This window comes from Acanthopagrus latus, chromosome 18 (assembly GCF_904848185.1).
Source record: "Acanthopagrus latus isolate v.2019 chromosome 18, fAcaLat1.1, whole genome shotgun sequence".
NCBI classification, from domain to species: domain Eukaryota; kingdom Metazoa; phylum Chordata; class Actinopteri; order Spariformes; family Sparidae; genus Acanthopagrus; species Acanthopagrus latus.
Window position 1 is genome coordinate 62,906 of NC_051056.1, and position 26,883 is coordinate 89,788.

At 39.8% G+C, this 26,883-nt stretch overlaps 1 protein-coding gene and 2 long non-coding RNA genes across 5 annotated transcripts in view; 2 read left to right on the forward strand and 1 right to left on the reverse strand.

Moving 5' to 3' along the window:
* Positions 1 to 1,165: 1,165 nt before the first annotated feature.
* LOC119006886 lies at positions 1,166 to 5,780 on the forward strand. Its single transcript, XR_005070920.1, has 3 exons — positions 1,166 to 1,296; positions 2,637 to 2,733; positions 2,838 to 5,780. It is a non-coding gene; the product is annotated as an uncharacterized LOC119006886 (long non-coding RNA).
* Positions 5,781 to 7,406: 1,626 nt separating this feature from the next.
* tbc1d2 (TBC1 domain family, member 2) overlaps positions 7,407 to 26,883 on the reverse strand; it is a 46,799-nt gene continuing 27,322 nt past the window's right edge. For all 3 annotated transcript variants that reach the window (XM_037077038.1, XM_037077036.1, XM_037077037.1), the window contains exons 16-17: positions 13,694 to 13,815; positions 7,407 to 7,752 (exon numbers count right to left, since the gene is read on the reverse strand). In XM_037077038.1, coding sequence (XP_036932933.1) covers positions 7,551 to 7,752; positions 13,694 to 13,815 — 324 coding nt within the window. In that variant the 3' untranslated portion in view covers positions 7,407 to 7,550. The remainder of the gene's footprint in view (positions 7,753 to 13,693; positions 13,816 to 26,883) is intronic.
* On the forward strand, positions 7,763 to 12,253 carry LOC119007385. The gene is made up of 3 exons (XR_005071118.1): positions 7,763 to 11,720; positions 12,030 to 12,088; positions 12,192 to 12,253. It is a non-coding gene; the product is annotated as an uncharacterized LOC119007385 (long non-coding RNA).

Sequence of the window (26,883 nt, forward strand, 5' to 3'; positions counted from 1 at the left end):
GCTTAATCTCAGTCAACTTCCAATCTCCAACTTCCAACCAGCACGCAGACGTGATCTACTCCATTCAGTCTTCAAATTCCCAGAAGGCATTACTTCATTTAACTTTTGCAAACAAATAATCAAATATTTTGAACCATACACATTTTTGAACATCTAAATAACACACTTACCTACAAAACAATGCAGACTTTTATAAAAATTTGTGACTGTAGAGGGTAACCATTACTGTGATATAGAGACTCCTATGTGGTGTATGAATCCTGATTAGATTGCAAATGGTATATAGTGTGAAGGAATTGAACAAATATGATTATCATTTAGTGTGACATCTTTATTGACACTTGAAAGGGGGCCAAAGAAGTTATCCTGGGGCCGCTCTCTGATTTGTTGGCCGGCCCAAATGGCTCACGAGGCATCTGCCCAAATTCCAGATTACCAGTCCGTCAGTGGTTAATAATAATGGAACTGTTGGTATCTTTTAGAGATAGACCGATATGTTTTTTTCAGGGCCGATACGATACCGATTATTAGTAGTCAAGGAGGCTGCAGTTCATTTGCAGTAAAAGGGAAAATAATGGCGTCAGCATTTTGAGTAATACAAACTACAAGACTTAACTTTGAGTGTTTTTACACGTAAATTTAAGTCTATCCATCTGCAATAAGGGTTTTAAAAAAAAGAGAGAGACTTAAAAGTAGGGCCACATACTGACATATGCTCAACTCATCATGCTTAATTTACTACAGCATTTGGGAAGCCTGTAGTTGATTTTATTATGTAAATGTTTTATTTTACCAACATGTGATAGCAGGGACACTGTCATTCAAAACTAGCCTGCTACATTACTAACAATGAATGTAACTATAGCTGAAAAAATAGCACAATAATGACAGAGACTATTCATCCCTGAACACCATGCAATATTCTGCTCCTCTCTACAAGAAACTGTCAAAGACAGCTTCAGGACACACAACATGACAGTATGTCATTTTAATTCTTAATTTGGAAGGAGGGCTTTTGCTAGCAGTTAAAGGCAAAGATTCAGTTGAGGAGTCATCATCATCCGTGAATTCAGCCATGTCATCAGAGGCTAGCTCTGTCGCGTTTCTCCTTTTTTGTGCTTTTTTTCCCCATCAAAGAGAGAGGAAATAGCGGGTCTGGGGACTCGTCGGTTTCACCGAGTTTCAAGTAATACAGTCACATACAGCAATATCTCTGGAGGATGACATTCAAAAACTCTCGCTCACGACACCATCTTGGCCGCGCCCCCGGACTTCCGTCATTCAAACTTCACAGAGGTGACTTATGAGATCAACGTAGATAGGAGGAGAACAACTGTTGGCTGATTTTTATTGACAGATTGTCACACTAACAGCCTGCACGCGCCTGACCAGTGACAGTGTAGTGACCCACACAGGGTGGGATCTAAACACAGAGCGGCGCTAATGTTTAGCTGCTTAGCTAGCAAGGACTCATCATGCTGCTACGTTATCAATTAGTTTTTGAGTTTAGTCACATGTGACTAACAGGGAGAGTCTCCTGTTGTGTGCTCTATGTGTAAAATAACAACTATAGTCTGGATTTTGTCTGGAGTGTATCTGTGTAAATGGCTTCATTCAGCATCTCTCCCTCCAGTCTGGCACCGTCAGTTACCATGGTTACAGGAACGCCCTGAAACTTTAAAATAATGATCAATAAGAAGTTTTTGGTTAGTTTGACTGTACAAAATCATGAATGTAGCCTGATTGTAGCTCAATGCTGAAATTTTGTGTTATAACATATAGAACAATTGTAAAGCCTCAGAGCTTCTTTGATTATTAACAGTATGTTAGTGATGACAGAAAGGGGATAACTCGCCAACAGACTGACAAGGCTGCAAAAGTTGCTATTTGTATGATGTATTTTTCTGTTAAACGATAAGTGGCTCACGTTAAACAATATTATTAATAATAACAATTAATGATAATGATGAGAAGAAGAAGTAGAAAAATAGCATACTGAAAAGTGTAGATGGTTGATTCTTTAAAAAAATGTAAAACTTGAGAGAAACTTGGCAAAAAATAAAGGCACAGTTTGATTTCATAGATTGAAAATTACATTAAAAAGACAAAAAACATTTCAGGTGTGAATAGAACAGCTGTTCAGATCATCCTCCTGTAAAATACTGTTGGTCAAATATTTAAACTTGATGTCTGCATTGCAGAACATGGTGTGGGGTGAGGCTGTAAATCTTATCTTATTTTTTGTGTGTGTGTGTGTGTGTGTGAGTGAGAGAGAGAGAGAGAGAGAGAGGAGCAACGATCTATGGCTCAAGCATTCGCAACTTGGGTCTAGCCGAGTGACCTAATTGAAATAACATGTTTATAAAGGGGTTTTATATATATATATATATATATATATATATATATATATATATATATATATATATATATATATATATATATATATATATATATATATATATATATATATATATATATATATATATATATATAAAAAACCCTTTTTTTGGAGAGTTCCCCCAGTGATAAAATCCCCACTACACCACTGGTCCTGATGTCCCTTCTTGTAAATCTTTGCGTCCCTGTGTTAATGTGATCTTGGGTTAACCTTTTCTCCTGCTTCTCTCTGTGTTCAGAACAGTTCTGGAAACAATGGGCCTGCAGAGGAAGGTCGAGCCCAGCAGGCCAGAACCAAGTGGGACCATTTAAAGAACAAGAACAAAGTAGCTGCAGGTTTGAATGATGATGAACTAAATTACCGTATATTTGTTTTACACATGCAAGTTAATAAATCATTTGCTGAAAATTGCTGGCATGATTGACTTCCACTGCCTTAGGGTTGCTAATATCCAGGGACAGGAGAGGGTCATTGGGAGGCCCAGCACTGCTACTGTGTCCTGGTGTGTCCTCATGGATGAGGTGTTAGGACAGAGGTCTTCCACTGGCCCCCCCGTCCTAACTGCCTCCATCCCTGAGGACACACCAAGGCCAGGTGAACAGGAGGAGGAGGAGGATGATGATGATGAGGCGGAGGAGAGCCAGCCAAAGCCGAGGAGGAAGAGGAGGAGGGAGGATGAAGGAGGACATGAGACTGCAGAGAGGATGCTGAGACTCTTCTCTTGCACATTATGGCCAATCGTTAAATTGTTTCCATTATTATTTACTTAATTTATGAGTTCTTTTTAAATTGTTTGTTCATAATTGTTCATTTTATATAATTCATGAAATGATATATTGTTCTATTGTTACACGTTGTCTATTCCATTCAGTATTTACAACTTAAGTACAATTTATAACAGGGTTAGCAAACGGCACCAAGTGCTACTTTTCAGGGACAACAGTTGCATTAACGTTATGTACTGGTATGTTAATTACCCCTTTTAGCTAGCTAATAATGATAACAATGATAACATTACTGTGGGTTCAAATAACAGGTTTACCACTCCACTGTCCTCTCAACTGGAGATAAACCAGGAATTCCTGTAGCTCAAACATATTTGAGAATCAAACTCTAGTCTTCTTGTCACTTTCGGAGGCCTAGGTGGAATAAATAGGGACGTAAGGGTAAGAGTGGGAACATCTGGTGACACAACCAGAAAATGCTCTGAAGGCTAGACCATCCCATTTAGCAAAGGTTGACACGGCCTTAACAGGTCTCTCCGAAGGACTCGCCTTTGAAGACTGCAAAGGCCGGGTTCTTCGACTGATGCAGACCCTAGTTGGGACCAAGCATTTACTATTCAAAAGGTCAGAGGTCAACGTCACTGTGACAACATCACCTTCAGGAACCTGACTGGAGAGGAGATGAACGACCATGATTAGGAGATTTAATAAAACAGAAAATCACTTTAATGTTAAATCCCTTTCTGTCGCTCAACTAATTGATTGATCGATTATTGATTTCAAGATTGAATTATTTTGTCTTGTCACATTAGGAAATGTTTCATTTCCACTAAACCTTCAGATCGGCTTCAATATTTGATGATCCATGGAATTATTAAAGATGTTTAATGTAATAAACTTTAAAATAAATCAACTGATGTCAAACAAAAACTCAAATCAGCTTTACATGTCAGCTCATTGATATTAGAGTGACAGTCAGCTCATTGATATTAGATTATTGATAAGGTCCATTATTGTTTGAGTTTTCATTTGTTGTCTTCCAACAACAATATCTTTGGGTTTGCTAACAATCTAAATAAACAGCTACATTATGTTATATATTATAAACACACCTGAACAGAATCTTAAAGTGAAACTCTCGCCAAAAAGCAACCAAGGCTTTACTTGCAATTGAATATGAGTGAAACCTTCGTGTAAAAACATATTTACGTCAAAAGAGGCAGTTTTAAGATTTACCATAGTTTTGTTTTTGGGCAAGATAATTTTCAATTTTTTAACATTCTTTTTTATTTCAGTTCAATTTGGATGTTACATCTTGAACATATCTGAAATATTTTACATTGAATGTAGTAAATTACTTAAAATAAAGGCACAAAAGACAAAAAGGAAAAGTAATAAATACAAAAAAGGAAACAATAAGAAAAAAAAAAAAATCACATATAGGGGAGGGGGCGACCACTGACTAAAAGTTGTAGTAACCTTACGGTGAATGATGACAACGTTATGCCACAGAGTATATGTCTCTACTTAGTCTAAGGATAGTGTGATATGTGCCTTGACATAATCCAGAAAAGGTCCCCATATCTTATTGTAGTTTTTTGCTGATCCTTTCAGAGAGTATCTCATATTTTCAAGTAAAGTACCTCCTTGACCCAGTGTGTAAATGTTGGGGGTTTACAGTCCTTCCATTTGATCAAAATCAGCTTGTCTGATCAGGAGCATGAGGAATGCAACACTATTTGATTGTACCCTAGTTAGACCTAAATGATCAGGTGCAACCCCAAATAACCCAACTAAAGGGCATGGTGAAATAGATGTCCCAGGAAGCCTGACATTATATCAAAGATGGATGCCCAGTAATGATTTAGCTTTGGGCAAGACCAGAACATTTGTGATGCTGGATTGCACTTACATCAATCACATAATGAGTCTGCATCATGTTTAAACAATCTGAGTTTAGTCCGATGGATGTGATGCAATGTCTTAAATTGTAGCAACCCATGTCTTGCACAGACTGATAATCTATGAACTCTGCTCAAGGCAGTCTCCCAAGATTCGTCACAAATGTGTTCCCCATGTTCACCTTCCCATTGAGAGGGTAAATGTGCAGATTTAGAGAACAGGTCGAGGAGAAACAACCTAAGGATCATCAGCGGTGCAGAAGGGGAAGAGGGCAAAACTCCCCTTTTAGAGCATTTACTGTAACTTCCACCTCGGCTAAGCTATTGCTAGTCTTTGTGGCGGAGTCCTCCACAGTGGCTAGTCTTTCCTCTTGGAGATTTATGGTCTGCTGTAGGGCTCTTGTAGTTTTACTCAGCTCTGACTTGACAGCGTCAATATCAACTTGGAGTCCCTTAACTGAGTTACAGATGTCCGCTTTCAAAGACTATATTATGTCTCTGGGCATAGTTGCTGTTACCTCCTCTTCCTTGCTAGCATGAATGGTTTGGCTAGCAGAAGCAGAAGCTCCCTGCGGTGTTTTTGCCTTAAGTTTGCCTGTACCCCACATTCTTGGGCCTGAGAACTTAAAGTTTTTGCTTCAGAATGTGCAATAAATGTCCCGCAACTATTTCAAAGTGAGACATTGGCTAAATGGTCTTTTTTGATTGACTGAAATTCCACCTGTTGAGAGCTGCTGAATTTCACGTCTGCATCTCAACAGTGCAGCCCCCCCCCCCCCCCCCCCCCCCCCCCCCAGAGTTTCACTTTAAAGGTCCCATATTATACTGTTTTTCATTAATTTCACACAGCTGTCAGAGGTCCAACAGCTCTGTATTGGATATGCATTGCCCCAAACGCATCTTTGGCCCTGAATTTCAGCTGTCTAAAAGTCGCTCTACAGAACTCTATTCAGAGCAGTCTGTTTCTGTGCCTGCACCTTTAAATGCTAATGAGCTCCGTCTGTCAACGCCCCTCTGATGGGCTGTCCATGAAGCCTGAGGCTGAGCCTCAACCCAAATTAAGGCTCTTACTGATGGGGACTGTAGCCCAATAACCATAAGACGGCACCTGTAGGAGAAGGGCTTCAAAGACCTCATCTCCTCCCACACCACAAATTTGCCCATTTGGACTTTGCAAGTCTCCTCCCAAACATGGGACACTGAAAGGTGGAAGAAAGTTTTATTCTCTGACAAGAAAAAAATTAACCTGGACGGTCCTGATTGCTTCCTATATTACTGGCATGATGAAGAGCTCCACTGGAGATGTTTCTACTTGGAAGTGGAGGAGGCTCCATCATGGTCTGGGGTGCTTTGTGCATCCTAGATCAGGCGTCAAACGCCGTCTGGCTATGAAGAGATGTTGCAATAGGCATCCCTCTTGACTGAGGGCACACGTTTATGGTGGGATGGCCTCCTGGAGAAACTTGCATCAGGCATGAATAAACAAATTTTTGAAGTGATCAGTAAAAACAGTGAGGCTTCTCACTACTAAGGCCAACTTTAGGTTTTTTGCTCCCGTTTCTTCTTTTTGCATTTTGAAGCTCAAAAGCTAACCTTGTTGTGATCCACCACCGCAAAATGTGAGTACTTTTTCATTTAATTTTCTAAAGGTCTTCAGGTTTTGTTCAGGTAAGTAAATATAGTTTGAAAATTAATCCAATCCAAGTAATTCATCGACATGTTCAGTTCTTAACTCTAATTTACAAAAACCACAAGAGAAAAAAGACAGATGTGAAGAAAAAAAAATACAAACTATGAACCAGAAGAGCAAAAACAGTTGTGAACACTTATAATGTAACGATACACCAGAGAGCAGAATAAAAACCCTGTGTCATTGTCATATGCTTAACTAAATCTTCACACAGATATGGTATGTTGGCTTAAGTTTGTGTTTTCTCTCTTAAGTTTGTGTTTTCTTTTTGCTCTTACTCCGGCTGTGATTAGCATCCTGTTTTTGACATAACACTGTTAGCTAGCTGAGAATCTACAGACACATTAGCATGAAGCTAACAATAGTTCAGACAGCAGCCAATAATGGTTCCTGTGGCGTCTGAATAAAGAATTTAAATACAAGTTGTTGGCCGGGGGCTAAACAGGAAGTTAGCCGACTCGGTCGTCGGCTGTCATACAGCACTGTATAATGAAAGGGCAAAAGCTCCTCCTTCTGGACTGGAGGAGGACTGAGCCTGATTTACTTGTAGTCCAGCTGTGTTTCAGTTTTCCACACAGTCCACAGTCAGACTGTAGACCAGCTCTTAGATTACATGAACCAGGATTATTTAGAGATTTAACTCACTTCGATACTTTTTTGTTTTTTACATGTAAAACACAATATACACTTTATACGTAAAACACTTTAATAGTTAAGCTTGTTTTGTTACAATTTTGAACTTCCTCACAAGCTGCAGGACAAAGAGATGGACTGTAATCAGAAACATGACTAATGAGCACCAGCTTCAGTTACTCAGATTAGAAACATCAGTAACATCACAGCTCGTCCTCGTCTTCGCTCACCAAGGTGTCGAGCTCCTTGTCTTTATGTTCGCTGCTCTCCTTTACAAACTCCCTCTGTTGCTCCTCCAGCTCTTGCAGCTCCCCCTGCAGGCGGTCCAGGTGAAGCGCTCGTCGGTTCCTCAGCAAGCGTCCAGGGAACGGGTTCATGTCTGAGAAAGCGATGCTGATCAGCCTCCTGCAGGAAACACAGCAGTGTGTTATAATGAGGTCATTGTGTAGATCATAGGGGAAGAAGAGAAGCCAAGACAGGCAGTATAAACAACTTCTCTTTTCTCGGTTGGTCCAAAAGATTTCAAAGATCAAAAAAGTCACCAGGAGTCTTCAAGGCTGAGTCCAGTAGGACTTTATTTGCCGGCAAAAAAAACGGGATCAGACACAGACAAAATCCATGAAAAAACCAAACTGACCCGAGGCTCAAAGCCCCGAACATCCTCTTTTAAACACAGAAAAGTGGGTGTGTCCGTTCGGACAAGATGGCCTCAACCAATCACTATTCTGCTTGATTTCTGCTGACACTGCTATTTCTTTATAGAAAAACACTTTATTTCTTATGGAAAATCCCTGTACCTCTAGTGGAAAAACCCAGTATTACCTTCTGCACTTGCGCGAAGATTGGCGTACGTGCAGAACTGCATGTCGACCAGTTGCTCTTCGCCTTGCTTTGTTTTTTTTTAAAGAAGGTGCTCTCCCTGTGTCCTTATCACTGGCTCTTAGAAACTCTGGCCTTCAGTTAACTCCCTTTCTTGATGCATCCCATATCTGATCACTCTTTGCACTGTATTTTTAAACTTAATGAAAGTGTTACATATTTGGTTATAAGATGTAATTCTTAGATTTGTGGGTGAATTTTCACACTTGACATTATCTGACTATAGCAGCTTTAAACAGTAGATGCACCTTTCAGTCAGCTGGTGCCCAGTAGTATGTTTCAGCAATCCTTTCACACTTGTAACCCTTTGTTTCTTACTTTCATCATTATAACACTTACTATCAGTTACCATTAGTCACCATTTACCAACTGTGGTTATTTTATACTGACCACTATCTACTCACTATGGTTATTTTACACTACAGATCCAACTTGATCTCCAGGGGCCTGTTGCACAAAAGTAGGATTAAGACATCCAGGATAAGTGACTGAGCTGAGCTCAATGAAGCCAAAACAAGAGTGTCCAGGCTTAATTGGTTGCACAAAGACCGAGCCAGGATGAGCAGACACGGATTCATCAAGCCAGGTGAAACCAATCCTGGATAAGTGTGCGCTCACAGCTCCCTCAAATATACCCCGCCACTGATTACAGATTCGCTGATTCACCATGGCAAGTAGAGCAGCTTACTTTTCCCTGCCAGAGGCAGAAATCCTCATGGAGACATACAACAAGGTAAAATACTTAATTAAAAAGAAAGGCAACACAGCCACAGTGGTAAAGCAAAGAGAAAAAGCGTGGCAAAGTATTGCTGACCGCCTGAATGCGTAAGTAGTGCACAATTACACACTCACCGCTCTGCTGAAACATCATGGACTGCAGATGAGTGAAACCGTGTAAATGTGACTCCATCACACTGTATATCTCTTTGATAAATAGGTGATAATAATAATAATAATAATAATAATAATAATAATAATAATAATAATAATAATAACTTTAATTTATTTAGCGCCTTTTAAAGGACCCAAGGTCACTTGCTCACTGAATTTCCTTTTGGGATAAATAAAGTTTCTCTTTTCTTATGTTTCCTTTATATGTGTGTGTGTGTGTGTGTGTGTGTGTGTGTGTGTGTGTGTGTGTGTGTGTGTGTGTGTGTGTGGTGTGTGTGTGATGTAGATTAAACATGGCCGGGCAGCAAGTCAAATCAAATACAAGAACATGCTGCAGAATGGTAAGGGCCCTGACTAATACTTGCACATACTACGCACAAGCATATATTGTACCCAGAAGGTGCCTGCTCACACATTGTCTGTATTGTTTTAGCAGTGAAAAAGAAAACCCACAGACAAGGCATGGGTGGTGGGTCACCAAAAGCTGACCTCACCCCAGTAGAGGACATAGCCTTGGAACTAAATGAAGGCAGGCCCATGTTGGAGGGGATCCCTGGGGGGACAGAGACAAGCGTGTGTCCCACCCAAGATGCCACCCGCTTCATACAAAGTATATTCATTCATCTGTACATGGGACACAATCACATTCATATCGAATCCATTTGGACTGTCTGACTTTGGTTTGCCTATTGCCTTGCAGTTTCTGGCAGCACTGTCTTACTGTTAGAGCCACCAGCACAAGCACCAGACGATGCTGATCCAGTGAGTACGCCATCAAAGGCATACTGTAGGCCTGTCATGTCTTGTGTACTAGCTTCAATATGAATCCGATTAAATGTGATGGGGTGAAGGCACCAGTGCATCAGCAACAGCAGATGATGGCAATGATGATGAGGAGACCATTTCTCTGGATTCCAGAAGGCATGAGGTATCATGTCAAGCCTGTGAAAGTACTATTCAGTCTACAATGGTGAGGAGTCATCATTTGGAGCTCACACAAAATCACAAAATCTCATTTCGGAAAAAAAAGGACCCAGATGCTGTACAGGGGGCAACCAGCCTGGCAACATAGTGCAAGGACACTCCATTGTGCAAAATTCCTGCTGTGCTAATTGTCAGACAGTTGTATGCCAACCACCTCCGGCGCCAAATAGAACTGGCAGATGTAGACATGCAGTACAAGAAAAAGAAAAAGATGGAAAACCTTGCACTGGAGTCTGAAATAAAAAAGAGGACAATTAGAAAATTGGACCTTGAAACAAAAAAAACTTGAGCAGGAGCTGAGTTATGTCTTCAATGCACACTGTATGCTCCGGCCTAGGACCCGCCCTCCTTAGTCAGTGACCTGGCTGACCTGTGTGATCCACGCCATGTTTTCCTCTCTGCCCTGCCACCTGGTTGAGTGACAAGTGAGACATCCAATTCTGAGTTGCCTGCTGCTCCACACCTGATCCTGCTCGCCCTGTCAGCCTGGGCTTTAAAGACTCACCAGGACTGACAGACTTCACCAGATTATCGCATCTGTTTCCAGGAGTTTCCTGCCCAATGTTGCTTTTTGTGGATTTTTTCAACTTGCTGACCTAAGCCTGTTTTTTGACTAAGACTTTGCCTGACGTTCTTGGATGCCTTTGCCCTGTCTGCCTATCCGTTGCCAACCTGTTTCTGTTCAGCCACGTGAGTTTTGCAGAGCCCTTTGTACTGCTGACTGTGTGCTCCCTCCCTGTCTGTGCACCGACCTCTGCCTGTTTTTGACTCCTGGATTTTGCCTCAACCCCGACTGTACATCTGCTGTGCCTAACACTGCCTGCCTGTTTATTGACCACTTTTGCTTGTCTGACCCTGGATTTTTGCCTGAGCCCTACCTGTACTTTTGCCAGGATTTTTTTGACTTGTTTTTTTTTTTTCCCCTGCGGCCTGTGCCTGCCCTGTACTGCCTGTGTTTTTTGAACTGTTAATGAATAGCCTAACTATAGTTCTGCTCCCGAGTCTGCTTCTGGGTCCACAATTCCTCCCGGCCTCACCGGCCCTGACAAACACAATTAACATGTATTAATCATTATTGTCCTTTCCTCCCCCAGCTCCAAGAAGATGACACATCTTAAATAAAAAAAATAAAAGGTCAATCCTCGTAAAGTCAAGTGAGCCAATAGCCTGTTTGAAGGCCCAAAATGGTTTGCCCATTCTTGCGAGATGTGGTGGATGAGGAAGCACTTGTGCTCAGGAGAGCCTCCAGGCGAGAGAGGGTCTTCAGGGACTGGTTGGACCCACTGGCCTTCCCTGATGACCATCTATATGAAAGGTACAAGTTTTCTGCAGATGGCATCAGGTATCTGTGGAGATTGCTGGGTCCCAGGATTAAACACAGCACAGTGCGGAGCCATGCACTGAGTGTTGAGCAAATGGTTTGTGTGGCCTTGTGCTTTTTTGCAAGTGGAGGCTTCCTGTACTCAGTGGGGGATGCAGAACAGCTGAACAAGGCCACAATTTGCCACACAATAAGGAGTGTGTGTGTCTGGCTATAAAAGCATTGGCAGATGTCTTCATCTCCTTCCCTGGCCACAGAGGACTCTGTGACATCAAAGAGGAGTTCTATAGGATTGCAGGTAAGAGAATCTACAAATTACAGGACAACAGTTAACAGTCATAGTAGGATACTCATTACTTTGTGTTACAGGTTTCCCCAATGTCACTGATGCACTAGACTGCACACACATTAGGATAAAATCCCCCTCAGGTGCTCATGAGGCAGATTTTGTGAATAGGAAATCCTTTCACAGCATTAATATTCAGTTGATAAACACTGTACATTGCTTGTGATGTGCATTGATTGGTTTAATAGTCCTCATCTTCTGATTTCAAATGGTCTGCAATGCTGACTGTTTGATCAGTAATGTTGTCGTAAAATGTCCTAGCTCAGTCCATGGCTCCAGAGTCTTTCGGACCTCTGAAATCTATCAGCGCCTATCACAAGGTGAGCCAAACAAACTCTATTAACAACCACTTTTTACATCATAGCTGTATCAAGAATGTCTCTCTGTTTATGAGGTTGTAATGATGAGATTTTGTGTTGACAGGTGAATTCTCGGGGGGGGGCTGTAGCTCAGCGGGCAGAGCAGGTCGACTAGTGATCAAGAGGTCGCTAGTTCAAATCCTGGCTCAGGGCAAGGCTGAGCTGCATGTTGAAGTGTCTTTGAGCAAGATACTGAACCCCACATTGCTCATCAGTGAGGGCCCTGCGATGAGCTGGCGACTTGTCCAGGGAGTACCCTGCCCTCGCCCTGAGACAAGGCTGGGATTGGCTCCAGCAGCCACCCCGTGACCCCATGGAAAGGGATAAGCGGTTACGGACAATGACATGACATGACATGACAGGTGAATTCTCTGGTGTGTTGCTGGGAGACAGGGGGTATGCCTGCCAGCCTTTTCTCCTGACACCATTCACAGACCCCTAGGAAGCACAGCAGGCCTACAACCATGCCAATCTGAAATCATAATTTATCCAAAATGATTGAAATTAATGATCACAAACGTTTAAATAATGACAGTGGGTCTAGTTATGTGATAACAATGTGTAGTGGGAAGTGGAATAACTATTGGTTTCCGTTTGTGGTGACTGCTGACGGAACTAGCTCCACAGAATAAATCTCCCTGGTAACTTATACCATAACATATCCTACTGTCCCCTATCCTACTTTTGCGCAACTGGATCACAGATAAGTTGAGCCAGGATAACCAAGATATCCCGGCTTAATCCCTTATCCTACTTTTGTGCAACGGGCCCCATGTGCTTTACCGTCGTGTGTGTCACAGGTTTGGTCTCTGAACCTGCTGATGTCAGCAGCACACTGTCTGATTCTATCACCAGACTCCCTTAACAGTGATTCTAAGAGTTGACAAATTCTAAATCACTGTGTCCTTCTTGTAAATTCAGCATTACATGAGAAGCTGAAGTGGTTTTGTCTCCTTGTAAAAAGTGTCAGTTTGTGGCAGCATGTCTGTACCAGCCCGCCTGCTTCTGTGTCTAAAGTGCTAAAGTCTTATCTGCCAACATTTAGCAGCTGTTTCAACACAGTTTATACTGATTTCACCATTTACACTCCATTTATGAAAGAAGAAACATGTTATTGATCTAAACATGTCACATTTTACAAAGACACTGAACGGTAATGTTGGGAATCAACATTGATAAAAAACATGCATCTTTGGTCTCGTATGCGGTTTGTGGTGCACAGTGGTCACAGTAGTCATCTGTTCCTCAAACAGTGGCCAGCAAGCGAATTGAGGTTCGTTTATGACTGAGATCTGAACAATGTGATTGGATCAACAGGGCAAATGTCCAATGACACATGACAGATGTTTTTTTTTTTTTTACTCTAGTTCTGGTTCTGTGTCTTGTTCTGTTTGGAGGATAAAAACATCATACGATGACAGTCAGAGTCTGACCAGCAGAGTTGCACCTCAGACAGAGCTGAAGCTGAAGATTTTATAAATTTGATGATGAGAAAATTTAAACAGAGAGTTGAGGTGAAACCAGTTGAGACCATGTGAGACCAGATAAGACCAGGTGAAAGTTTACCTGCTGTCAGAGATGGTCTTGGTGAAGAAGCGCAGGTACTGGAAGATCTCTACGCTGTCTTGGATCCTTAGGATGTCGTCTTCTTTGTATTTGAAGAGAGCCAGAGCATACCTGAAGATCACCTGCAGCACAGACACACAAGGTGATCACTCAGTTCACGATGTTATGATCCAAATAGTTTTTACTGTTTTGACCCCATTGCTTATTTTTCACTATCATTTCTACACTGTTAAAGTCCTAGGTATCTACCTGGGTATACACAGGAAGTACTTCACTTAAGGTAAATCCTGATTATAGAGCCTTAAAGTTACATTATTTCAATATGGCTTCAGATGGAGATAAAAACCACTGCGGTAACAATGTATCTGAACTTTGGTTTATAGTATCGGAATACGTTTACTGCAGTAAAGTATCTGAATACTTAAAATATTATGCTGCTGTAAATAAACTTCACAGATTCTAATAGCATAGCATAGCAATCTTGTCTACATGTTTTAGTCTGAGTGTGATGACTCACTCTGACTCACTTCCTGTTGATGCTGATCTGATGTTGATTCTGTCCTATAAGTTTTTAATAACTTAAGTAAATGTTACAGATAAGTGAACTCACAACTTAAAGTGAAACTCTTGCCAAAATGCAACCTCAGCTTTTTTTGTGAATATATATGAGTCAAACATTCATGTAAAAGCATAATTACGATGGAAGAGGCACTTTTAAGATTGACCGTATTTTCACTTTTTCAAGCTCATTTTCTCAGTGCTCACGATAGCATCGCTATTTTTAAAACACTAAGAAGGCTCGACACAACATGAAACTTTGCTCGTAGTATCACCAGGGTCTCTACAAATTAACACAAGCATTGAAAACACTGTTTGTGTACACAGAGTTTGCTAAAAAGAAAAATTTTCTAGCAACTCACCTTAGCGATAGCTTGTTCCGCTCCCAGTCCTCATGGCAGCTGAGAAGTATCGATTTATGAAGAGAGGCACCCATCTGCAGTCAAGATGGCCGACAAGGGCGCCGCGATATATCCAGTCCAGAAGTTAGTTAATCGTCAAGCTAAAACCAAAATAAAAGCCGCCATATATCCAATCCATACCGGAAGTACCAACCAGAAGTTTCTTCTTTGTGTAATGTTTTGCTTATTCGGCATCCATACCGAGTAGTGGGATACAAACAGAGAGCGAGAGAATGGTATGAGAAATAGTCATTTAATTATCATCCAATGAGTGTGGTATGGTCACTAAGATGTAATTTGTGCTATAATATATATCACAAATGCGAGGCATCGAAGAATTAGAGTGTCATGTGTCGTAAAGGCTGTTTATCCATTTGACTCGATGGTCCGGGCTAACATTAGCTTAGCCAAAGAAAGAACGCTAATGATTTGATTTGGCAAAGTCGTATAAGAGTACAAAAACATATTTTCATATGGCTGCATGTGGTGTGTATAAACTACTACAGCTGCTAAGAATGACCGTATGTGTCTGCTTTGTGCTGTTACACACTAACATACTGAGACATTATTAAACACAACACATGGGGCCTGTTAGCTAACTGTGCTGTACTCTGGTACACAGCTGTAACAATGCTAGAATGACCATGTTCAGAGATCAGACTCCTAGATTTTGTGTTTGACATTTTGCTCCCAGAGGTAAGATGGTCAGTGGAAGGAAATCATTGGGTTACTGTGGTCAATATTTTATTCCTTTGGAAAATATAAATATAAAACAATGCACTCTTTATAGCACCACAAAGTACGATTAAATCATTTAATTGTTTTTCAGATTTTAATCAAAATCCTCAAAGAAGGCCAGACCCGACTGCAGGCAGAGATCATGATGACCACTGGGACCCTATTTTAGGTCTAATCCCACTAGAGGTCATGATGACTAGTGGAAGCCTGATTTTGTTTTGTGTTATCATTTCAGCTTTTCGTGTTTTGTGTATGGATGTATTTCCCTTGTTTTATGTCTTACTTTGCTTTTCTACTTTGGAATATATGACAATGGATCACAATAAAATGTTTGTCACAAAAAAGTCCAAGTCAAGTTATTAATGTTGCCAGTATGATAATGTAATGTTGTGTTTGACTGTATTCTAGAATTAATAGAATACTGACAATCTAACAATAGGAAAGTCTAACTATTACAGTCAATTAATAGTTACACATAAAAATGAACACATCTGCAGACCCAGGAACTCCCTGTTCTGTTGCATCACACTTGTCTGTGGCCACTGTGTTGCTCATGATGCCCCTCTCATCACTGAAGATCCCTGGTGGGTGAGGAAATGACTAGCATCCTCTGGTGAGCAGGCACGGCCATATACAGGAAAGACGGAGAGAGCATGCCAGCTTCCTGCAAACAAGATCCTGTATAATATCTGGGCATACAGTACTTGCACTGTATCACCATCAACGATTTACAGTGTTGGCCTTATTTTTCAGTTCTAGCGTGAATGATATGTGTTAGCAGCCCCCCACATAATATATACTCACACACACATTGTATTTGTGTTTAATAACTCTAATATTAATATTTACAATCAATATTAATTGTAAATCAATGAAACAGTGACATAAATTAACATTTACCATGTACTAATTTGATAGTATGACATTTGTTGCGACTGTTTTATTAATTCTCTAATTTGAGACTTCAGTTTATTTAATCTCAGTAATTCTTCAGTCCTATTGTTTGTGTGTGTGTGTCCCCCTACCACCACCACACAAACATAATACTCACATTTTTATTCATAATGTTGATATTGAAGCTAAATCCATGAAATGTTAACATTATAACTTAGTGATTATTATAGGCTTCTAACTAACTTTTGAGTAAAGTTGTGGCGAGACAATTAACTTATCAATTATACCGTATACCGAAAATGCATAGAATAATGTTATGTGTAAACCACACAGTCTATGGTGTAAACGTATGTATGTATGTATTTTAAGCTTTTATTTTGGTGACAAACTTGCACTTGAGACTTCCAGTATGGATTGGATAAATGACGGCTTTTATTTTGGTTTTATTTTGGTGATTAACCAACTTCGGGATGGGACTTCTGGTATGGATTGGATATATGGCAACGCCCTTGTCGGCCATCTTGACTGCAGATGGCTACTCTTGTGTCTCCGAATGCGACGTAACCTGGAGGAGAGTTAAGGTGGACTGCTACTGTCTTCCAGCAACAACTATCCATGTGATATCTCACGTGACTTTTCCGGCTTTTGATTTAGTACTGTTTATGATATGAGGCTTCTTTTTCAACTTCAAGGTCAATATTGTTTTTCGCTAACAACAAAACAACGAATTATCTGTGCATTTATATAGAACTAAACTTTAGGAGCATTCCACCGTAACTCACCTCCATGTTACATCGCATTTGGAGATCGACACTTCTCACTGACAGGATGCTGGTGAGGGGAGGGAACACCTGCTGACGTGAGTTGTCCGAAAACTCTCTTTTTAGTAAACAATGTTTTCAATGCTTGTGTTCATGTGTAGAGACCCTGGTGATACTACAAACAAAGTTTCATGTTGTGATAAGCCTTCTTACCCCCAATTTCCACTGGATACGTCTCCGCTGCGTTGCGTCTCCGCCACGCCGGCGGAGCTGATATATTCACTTTAGTCTATGTGTTAATCCCCACCAGGTCTGCTGTGCTACCTATCAGCTCCATCCCACCTCCGGAAGTCCGGAGCCCTCCAGAGCAGATACACAGTACTTGTATTTCTGCCGAATGCTGGAGCATGACGCAGCAATTCAGCCAAATTTAGCATGGAGCAGACAGGAAGTCAAGCGCCGAAATAAACAACATCTGGTTACTTTTCAAAATAAAACACTCGGTGTTGACACCAGCACACAAAATCTCAAAAAAGAGTCAAACACAAGCTCTTTTACTGATCCTTCGGCCGGGAACACTTTGTGTTGTTGTTTTTAATAACACAGACCTATAACTGCGGTCACGAGTGATTATGTGATTATCGGGGGAACTCCTCAGCCTCGTGACGCCAGCTGTCTTCCATACTGCACTGTGGCGGACTCAAACTGCAACCGATGGGGACTATCGGATGGTGGAGCAAAACCGGATTGGAGTCCCAACGCAGCAGACCCGTACCCAGTGGAAATTGGGGGTTAGTGTTTTAAAAATAGCGATTTTGATGCTATCATAAAAGTGCCACTTGCACTGAGAAAATGAGCTTGACCCGAAATCGAAAATACGGTAAATTTTGTGCCTTAATTATGCTTTTACACGAAGGTTTGACTCATATACATTCACAAAAAAGCCTAGCCTGCACTTTGGCGAGAGTTTCCCTTCAACAATGATTACAAATGGTCTGATCATCGTCATCATTTTGATTCTGGAAGGTCCAGTTTGTGATGTCACAGCAGGAAGCAGCTTCATTGCTGACAGAGGTGATGATGTTGACATGTTGAAACTAAAATGTGACATGTTAAGCATCAATAAAATGTTGTCTTCTTTCATAAATGGAGTGTAAATGGTGAAATCAGTGAAAACAGTGTGTTCAAACAGCTGATCAATGTTAGCAGGTAAGACTTTAGCACTGTAGACAGAGAGGCAGACAGGCTGGTACAGACATGCTGCCACAAACTGACACTTTTTTAACATTCTGTATTAAAAAATATGCATATAATAACAAAATAAAACAATATATTTAGGACAAAATACAAAAAAACTAAACAAAGAAAAATTAGTGTCTTGGCAAACACACAAACCCTATAGCTCTACTACACAATTGAACATCCCACAAGACGACACCCCGGATAGGGGGGAGAAAGTGCATTCGACAAGCGACCCTCCCCAAATGACAAAAACAGACATAACTTCTCACAACAAACCATTACCAATTCATCTGTCTGGCCATCCAAAGTGGGAGATGATGGGGCCCACAAAGCCAAAAACAAATCCATTTTTACATGAACTTCTCCATTACATAAACTTTCTTTAGTCCCTCTCACCATTGTTGAAGGGTGGGAGGTAGAAACTTGAGCCAGGACAGGGTTATCAATTTCCTCGCCACAAGTAGGAGGATTTGTAATAGCTGGACTTTCCTTTTCCCTATATCTTCCCCTGGAATCAAACCCAGTATATAAAGTACTGGGTTCAGTGTAATTTAACTTTCAAAATGCTTTGAAAAATCTTAAAAAATTCACCTGGGTATCCATCTACTCCCGGCGCCTTATTGTTCTTTAGATTTTTTTTTTTGTATCCTTACATTTGTTGATTTTAAACAAGGTGCATTTCTTTCAACATATGTATTCCATTACATCAAAAAAGATTACCCACCTCCCAAATACCCACCCACAAACTCTGATACAAACAATGATAAAAAAAAAAATATATATATTATCAATAATAAAATAAAATAAAAAAAACAGTAACAATGAAGAAAAAAACAAAACAAAAAAAACATAAAACTAATAACAAAGATAATAACTATTATAACAATATTGGTTTACAATAAAAATGGCAGAGGCATTACCAATACAGCGATTAATAAAAATAAGAAAATAATAATAATAAATAAATAAAAATGAAAAATTGAAAGAAGATAAAGAAAACAGACAACAAAAGCACATATACAGGTGTAGTCTCAATTATTATTGTGGTATTTAATGACAAATGTTTCCAGGTCTTGATTCCAAAAATATAATGAATGAATCCCATATTTGATGAAAAATATGTTTTTTGTGTTTAATGGCGTATGTAAGCCTTTCTATCGCTATACATGAGGATAGATCATTAACCCATAGGTTCACAGACGGACAACAAACACTGTCTAGCAATAACACGTTGCGCGTGTAGTAAGCAAAGTTTGACCAATTTTCTTTCATGTGTTCTAAAGGATAGCGCTTCTGGGATAAGACCAAGAATACACACTTCTGGGCTTGCAGGGACTTTTTTCTGGATAATGCAAGAAATTATCTCAACTAAGTCTTTCCAAAATGTTTGAATATGTTTACACGTCCAGATACAATGAAACAGAGTCCCTTTCTCTGTTGTACATTTTATACAGGTGTCCAGAATGTTAGGGTTAAACTTGTGGAGTTTTTCAGGAGTTATATACGTTCTCATGATCCAGTTATACTGAATCAGTCTCAATCTGCTGTTGATAGTCATGGTTTGTACTTGACAACATGCCTTTTCCCATTCTAGTTCTGTAATGTCTGTCTGAAAATCTTCCATCCAGGCAATTCTTTTATAGTTTGAGGACTCTCTTGATGACCTTAGCAGTTTATTGTATATTTTGGAGATTGTCACTTTGGGGTTAGGTATAGGGGTTGGGTGTTACCAGTTCTTCAATAAAGCAGGAGGTTGATATGTTTGGCTCCTAGAGTGAATGAAACTCTGTATTTGAAAATATTTGAATAAATGATTTCTGGGAATCTTAAAATTATCTTTCAGATATTCAAAAGACATGAGGGTGTTATCTTTAAAGAGATCTGAAATAATCTGTAAACCAAGCTGTGCCCATAGTTTAAACACTGGATCTGATGTACCTGGTGTAAATCTTGCATTGCCCCAGACAGGAGAAAAGTATGATATCTCCCTTGATTCTCCAAACATCTCTTGTGATTCATACCAAGCTGTAATTGTGGTTTTAACAAATGGATTGATTGTATTCTGCTTAAGTTTTTTGAGAGAGTTAGAATATAGGTATCTGTCCAAGGTTAATCTTTTTGCATTCAGTTCCTCAATCTGAAACCATGGCTGATTTTAAGGATTAGAAAACCAAAAGAGTACGGATCTAATTTGGGCTGCTCTGAAGTACCATAATAGATTGGGTAATTGCAACCCTCCCCAATCACAAGGTAAATATAGTAATGTTAAGCGGAGTCTTGGTCGTCTTTTATTCCAAATAAAGTTAGTGAATGTTTTCCTCATGTTATAAAAAAAGGCTGGTGGGGGTGAAGGAGGGAGTGACTGAAACAAGTATAGACATTTTGGAAGAATGTTCATCTTAATGGCATTGATTCTGCCCATTAATGTGAGGGGGAGAGACATCCATCTATTCAAGGTATAATTAACATGTAAAACAATGGGGTCATAGTTATATGGGATTATGTTTTCTGTTTGAGGAGTTATAATAATCCCCAGGTATTTAAACCCAGTTTTAGATACTGTAAAAGGGTGCTGAATTACTGGATTATTTCTTTCTTTTTCATTGAGGAAAAGTATTGAAGATTTGGATTGACTGACTTTCTATCCTGAGAATGTTCCAAAATGGTTGCTCATATTGATCAGATTAGGCATCGTGTTTTTTAGATCTGAAAGTTATAATAATACACCATCTGCAAATAATGAAATCTGGTGTTCTTGGCCTGAAATATCAATTCCCTTTATCCCTGGGTGATTTTGTATAGCTATTGCCAGGGGTTCAATAGACATCACAAATAGTAGAGGGGACAGAGGGCAACCCTGTTGTGTACCACGGGACAGCTTGAAGGGTTCTGAGATTAAGTTATTTGTAACAACTTCAGCTAATTGTTCACGATACAATAATTTAATCCATTGACAGAGTCTAGGTCCACAACCATATCGGCAAAGTATATCAAATGAATAAGGCCATTCGACTCTATCGAATGCCTTTTCGGCGTCCAAAGAGAGTATACAGTTGTCTTTAACATCTGTTTTTTCGTGGATGATATTCAGTGCTGTTATGAAAGGCCTGCCTGTTCTTTACAAATCCATTTTGGTCAATATGAATTATTGTTGGTAGATGAACTTCCAGTCTCAAAGCTAGTGCTTTGGCTAATATTTTAGCATCAGTATTAATCAAAGAGATCGGTCTATATGATTCACAATTGTGCTGTGGTTTATCTGGCTTTGGCAAGAGTGTAATTGAGGCCTTTCTTAATGATGGGGGGAGAATTCCAGCTTCTAAGTACTCCTCAAACATTTCCATAAGAGGGTATATTAGCTGATCTTTGAAGGCCTTGTATAGATCTATGGGTAGGCTATCTGGTCCAGCTGTTTTACCATTGTTCATTTTATCTATTGCATTCAGTAATTCCTCTGCAGAGATGGGTGAATCCAACCTCCGCTTAACCTCATCTGTGAAGTTAGGTATTTGGAGACCATCAAGAAAGTTGGTTTGTTCGGTGATAACTCCAGGAGATTCTGCTTTGTATAATGATTGGAAGAACTAGGTGAACGTTTTGTTAATCTCCTGTGGGTCAGATGAAAGAGTCCCTGATTTGGTTATAATGCTATTAATGGCTTTCTCTGACTGCAGTTTTTTAATTTGCCAGGCGAGAAGTTTGCCCGATTTTTCTCCCTGCTCATAAAATGTTTGTTTCAGCCGAAATAAGTTGTTTTCAACTTTAGATAGCGATAGCTTGTTGTATTGTGCTGAGGAGGAGTAAATCCTTCTGCTGTGGCATTGTATGCAACTCATCTTCATATGTTTCTTTTTCTAGCTTCTTGATATCTTCATCAAGTGCTCTCAATTTTAAATTAACTTTATTAGTAATAGAGCTTGTATAGCTAATCATTTGTCCTCTACTGTAGGCTTTAAAAGCTTCCCATCTCACAGACGCACTTGTTTCATTTGTATTTATTTTGAAAAATTCATCAATATTGGTACCAACAAATTCTAAGAAGTTTGTATCATGTAACCATTTTGGATGCAGTCTCCATCTACAAGAACCTTTAATGATCTTGTTCATGTCATATATTAGCTTTACCGGGCCGTGATCAGAAATCACAATAGTTTCATACTTAGCGTCATATATTTGTGGGAATAGCTGATTAGAAACCAAGAAATAATCTATACGAGAATATGAGTTTGACGATGTGATGTGAGAATTCTGATTTGTTTGGATATTTTCTTCTCCATGGATCATACAAATCTAATTTGTGCATAAATGTCTGTAATATTTTCCTACTTTGCGCATGAGTATTATCTATACTCTTAAGTCTATCAAGGTCTGTTGACAGGGTTGTATTGAAATCTCCCCCAATAAGAAGTTGGCCAGGCATAGGCGCTAGAAGTAAAAATAATTCTTCAAAAAAATGTGGGAATTTGGTCCATAAAGATTTACAAGGTTTATCTTCTTGTCAGTAAGTAGCCCTTGAAGTATTAGATACCTGCCTGCCTTGTCAGATATGACATTCAGTGTTTGAAATGGAATAGATTTGTGTATTAATGTTACTACTCCTCTTGCATTAGATGTATATGATGCTGCATACACCTGCCCAGCCCATCTCTTTTGTACCTTCTGTATTTCACTAGATAGTAAATGCGTTTCTTGTAGTAGCACAATATTTACTTTGAGTTGTTTCAGTCTATGCATGACCTGTTTTACTTTAGATAATTTACCTAATCCCCTCACATTCCAGGATATTATATTGATATGTGACTCATTCCTCATGTAACCATTGTCCATTATGATTCCTTACATGAGAGACAACACTTGTATTAAAAGCAGACACAAACATATTTACAACCAAAAGGAATACAATAATACGACATATGACAAAAAGCGGCTCTTGGACGCTATTAACCCAAACGAACCTGTGTCTCTTTTCCCTTCTCCCAAACGTAAAAGATTCAACAGTGGCCTCGACTGATCCTTCTTTAAGGAGCAAGTCTTTTACAAGCATAGGATACCGCTGTTCGCCAACGTCACCGTCACTCCACCACAGAACATCCCTTCAAGATGTTTTTATATACTCCATCTACACATTGTACCCAGAGAACTGAATGATTTAACCAGGTCAGCATAGTCCAAGCATAGATTAAACAACCAAGAAAGGAGAGAGAGTGAGAGAAAAAAAAGAAAAAAAAATCTCACCTGAGAATAAATAGTCTACATATTACCGGTAACCAGTAATATTATCTTTCTGTAGGCTTATCAAAAAGGTGGGCTCGCCAGCTAACAAAAAGTCACACAGTTCACGATATATCCTACTGTTCAATGTCTCCTCGTCCCTCCCTGCTGCCGGCCCCGACAAGCCTCTCCACCTCCTCCGGTGTGTTACAGATGGTGTTTTTCCCGTTGCAGGAGATGATCAGTTTGGCTGGATATCCAAATCTGCACTTGATGTTCAGCGACTGTAGACGTTTCTTCACCCCGTCAAACTGCTGTCGTTGTTTGTGCACCTCTGCAGAAAAGTCTGGAAAAAACATGACTCGGTGATCTTGGTATTTCACTTTTTTCATTTGTCTCGCGGCCCCCATCACTCGTTGTCGATCTTGAAAGTTCAAGAACTTCATGATTAACACTCGGGGATATTTCTTTTCCATTGCAGAACTATTTGGCAGCCTGCCAATTTGGTGTGCTCGTTCAATTATAACTGGACTCGATAGTGATGCTCTAAACACTTCAGGTAGCCATTCTTCCAGAAATTTGACAGCATTTCCACCCTCCGCCTTTTCGGGGAGGTTTACCAGGCGCAGGTTGCATCGTCTATTTCTGTTCTCCAAGTCCTCTATCCTGGAGTTGAGCAGCTTCACTTGGTTCTCCATAGTTTGCACGTTTTTTTGCATACCACTGACGTTATCTTCAGTATTGCTAATTTGGTGTTTGGCTTCAGAGAGCCTAGCTCCAAAGTCGTGTATGTCCGTCTTGATGTCTTGCATGATAGACAGCATGCCGTCAAATCAGGAGGTGAAAACCTCTTTCAAATCTGAGATGGCCTTCATCACCTGGCTTTCTTCAGTGGCCATAGCTTGTGCGCCTAGCAAAAAGTTAGCCTCCTCAGGTGCTTCTCCCTTTTTGTCGAGATTCTTCTTAGTTGTTGTCTTTCGAGTTGCCATCTATGTTATTTCCTCGTCTTGAATTCAATATAATCACTCAGTTTTGTTTTGAAGTTTTGAAACAGCTAGTAGCAGGATTTAGGACGCTTCGTAGTAAGAGCTGCTTCCAACGCAACCTATTCACTCGCCGCCATGTTGGATCCGTTCTTTAGATTTTTAATGGTTTCCTCAATTTCCTTTTTTGTGATTGGATCCCTCATTGCTTTGGCATCCCTTTCAGTTAATTTGGGTAACTTAATTTTTCCTAATATGGTATTAATCCTCTCTGTTTTGTTGTCTATCTCCCCAGAGTCATAAAAGGGTGTCTTTAGGGTGGGACAGTGTTTTTTTTTTAGTGACAGGATTCACTATCTTTGCCACATTGCGCAGTTGAAATGCTAATAGCCTGCTGGCCCTACTCCCTGATTCATAATATTTTTGGTTGGCAAAATGTAATGCACCCTCAGCCTTATGTGTCAATAAATCATCTAATGTTTACCTATGCTAGGTAAAATATTCCAAAATATTCTCATCGTTTGACTTTTCACGCTCCTTTTCTAACTCCTGTATGCATTTTTCTAATTCTCCTTGTTCTTTATCATGATCTTTTTTAATTTTGGATGACAGAGCAATCAACTTCTCCCTCAGCACAACTTTTCCGTTTCCCATAAGGTTGATAGCTAAACTTCCCCATTATCATTATGTTCCATATATTCGTTCAAATCTTTTTTTTATACTTTGAACTATCTCTGGGTGATTAAGAAGCGAAACATTCATTCTTCACTGTTTCGGTTGTTTTTCGTTAACTAATTTATTGACATAACCACTGGACCATAGTATGATATTGTTATGGGTTCAATGTAGCAGTCTGTAACTTTATAGGCATCTCTTTTTAACACACAAAAAAAATCTATTCTGGAGTAGCCTTTGTGGACCTTAGGGAAAAAAAAGTGTAATCACGCTCTTTGGGATATTTTTGACGCCATATATCTACCAGCCCCATTTCTTCGATCATATTGCACAGTACTTTAGTTTTCTGTAGTTTAGGTCCCTGTTCAAATGGATGTTTATCTAATTTTTGGTTCAACGCAGTTAAAATCCCTTCCAACTATGATAAATCCTTCAGCATGAGTGGTTAAAAGAGCTGTAATTTTTTTAAAGAAGCTGGGGTCATCTTCATTTTGTGCGTAAATGTTTAAGAAGGATATCCTAACACCTCTGATTGTACCCACTACCAAAATGTAGCCTTTTTTGTCTTTGTGCATGTTCTCTGAAGTAAAACTGAGTGATCGATGACACAGAATTGCCACTCCTCTTTTTTTACCCCTTCACATGAGGCACTGAAAACCTGCCCCACCCACTCCCTTCTAAGCTTTTTGTGTTCTATATCGTTAAGGTGGGTCTCCTGAAGTAATGCAATTGAACAGTTCAATCTTTTCAGCTGGTTCATAATTTTCTTTCTCTTTATGGGATGATTAACTCCATTTATATTGTAACTAACTATCATCACCTTGTCCATATTTTCTAACTTAAGATATGTTTATATAAACATGTTTAAATACTGTGATAGTATTATTTTTCCCTTTAAAATGTACCTTAATAACTGCGATCAAAACAAAATCATAAGCAGTAGTTACCTTGATGATATTATTTGCAGAGAGACAAAGAACGTTGATAACTAAGATATAAAATTGATTTTTTGAACATGGAAAACAACTGTGAACTTCCAATACTCCAGCGGTTTGCTGCTGAAAACGAAATTTACAGAGTCTTAACCTTACAAACATACTCCACTCCTGATCTTCACTGGGCAGAGAAAAAGACCCTCTGGGAAGAGTGCACTAAGTGCAATAGCGATGGTCCACCAGGTTATCCCCGGAATATCCTCACGTCGTCTAGAAGGCCAAATTCGCCTCGTACTCAGCGAAAGTCTTTCATCCCCCACCCTCCACCGACTCTTATAATCACCTTATTTTCTCATATTATTACTATAGCCTGAATCGATTATTTTCAAGCAGTAATTTATGATAAACAGTGATCTCGCTTCGTCTTGTTTCAATTCCCAGTTTTTACTCCCTCCTGGTCTGGTCCTTTAGAGCCAGACCTAGTTCCCAGCAGGACCAGTCTCATGGTGTCTCTTTCTTTTTCCCTCCTTCAAAAGTCCAGCCTCTTAATATCTCTTTCTTTCTATTGTTATTATTCATTATTATCATTGTTCATCACCAGTCCAGTCTCTAATTGACTTTTGTCATTATTCATCACAGGACTAGTCTTATAGTGGTTTCATCTTTACTCACAACCAGCAACTCTGGCCTCATGGTGTTACCTTGAATGATCTCTGCTGGCTTCAGCTGTTGGTTCTTCCTCCGGTCCTGTTGTAATGTCCATCCCTCTTGTGTCAGCTCCCTTTCCAATAT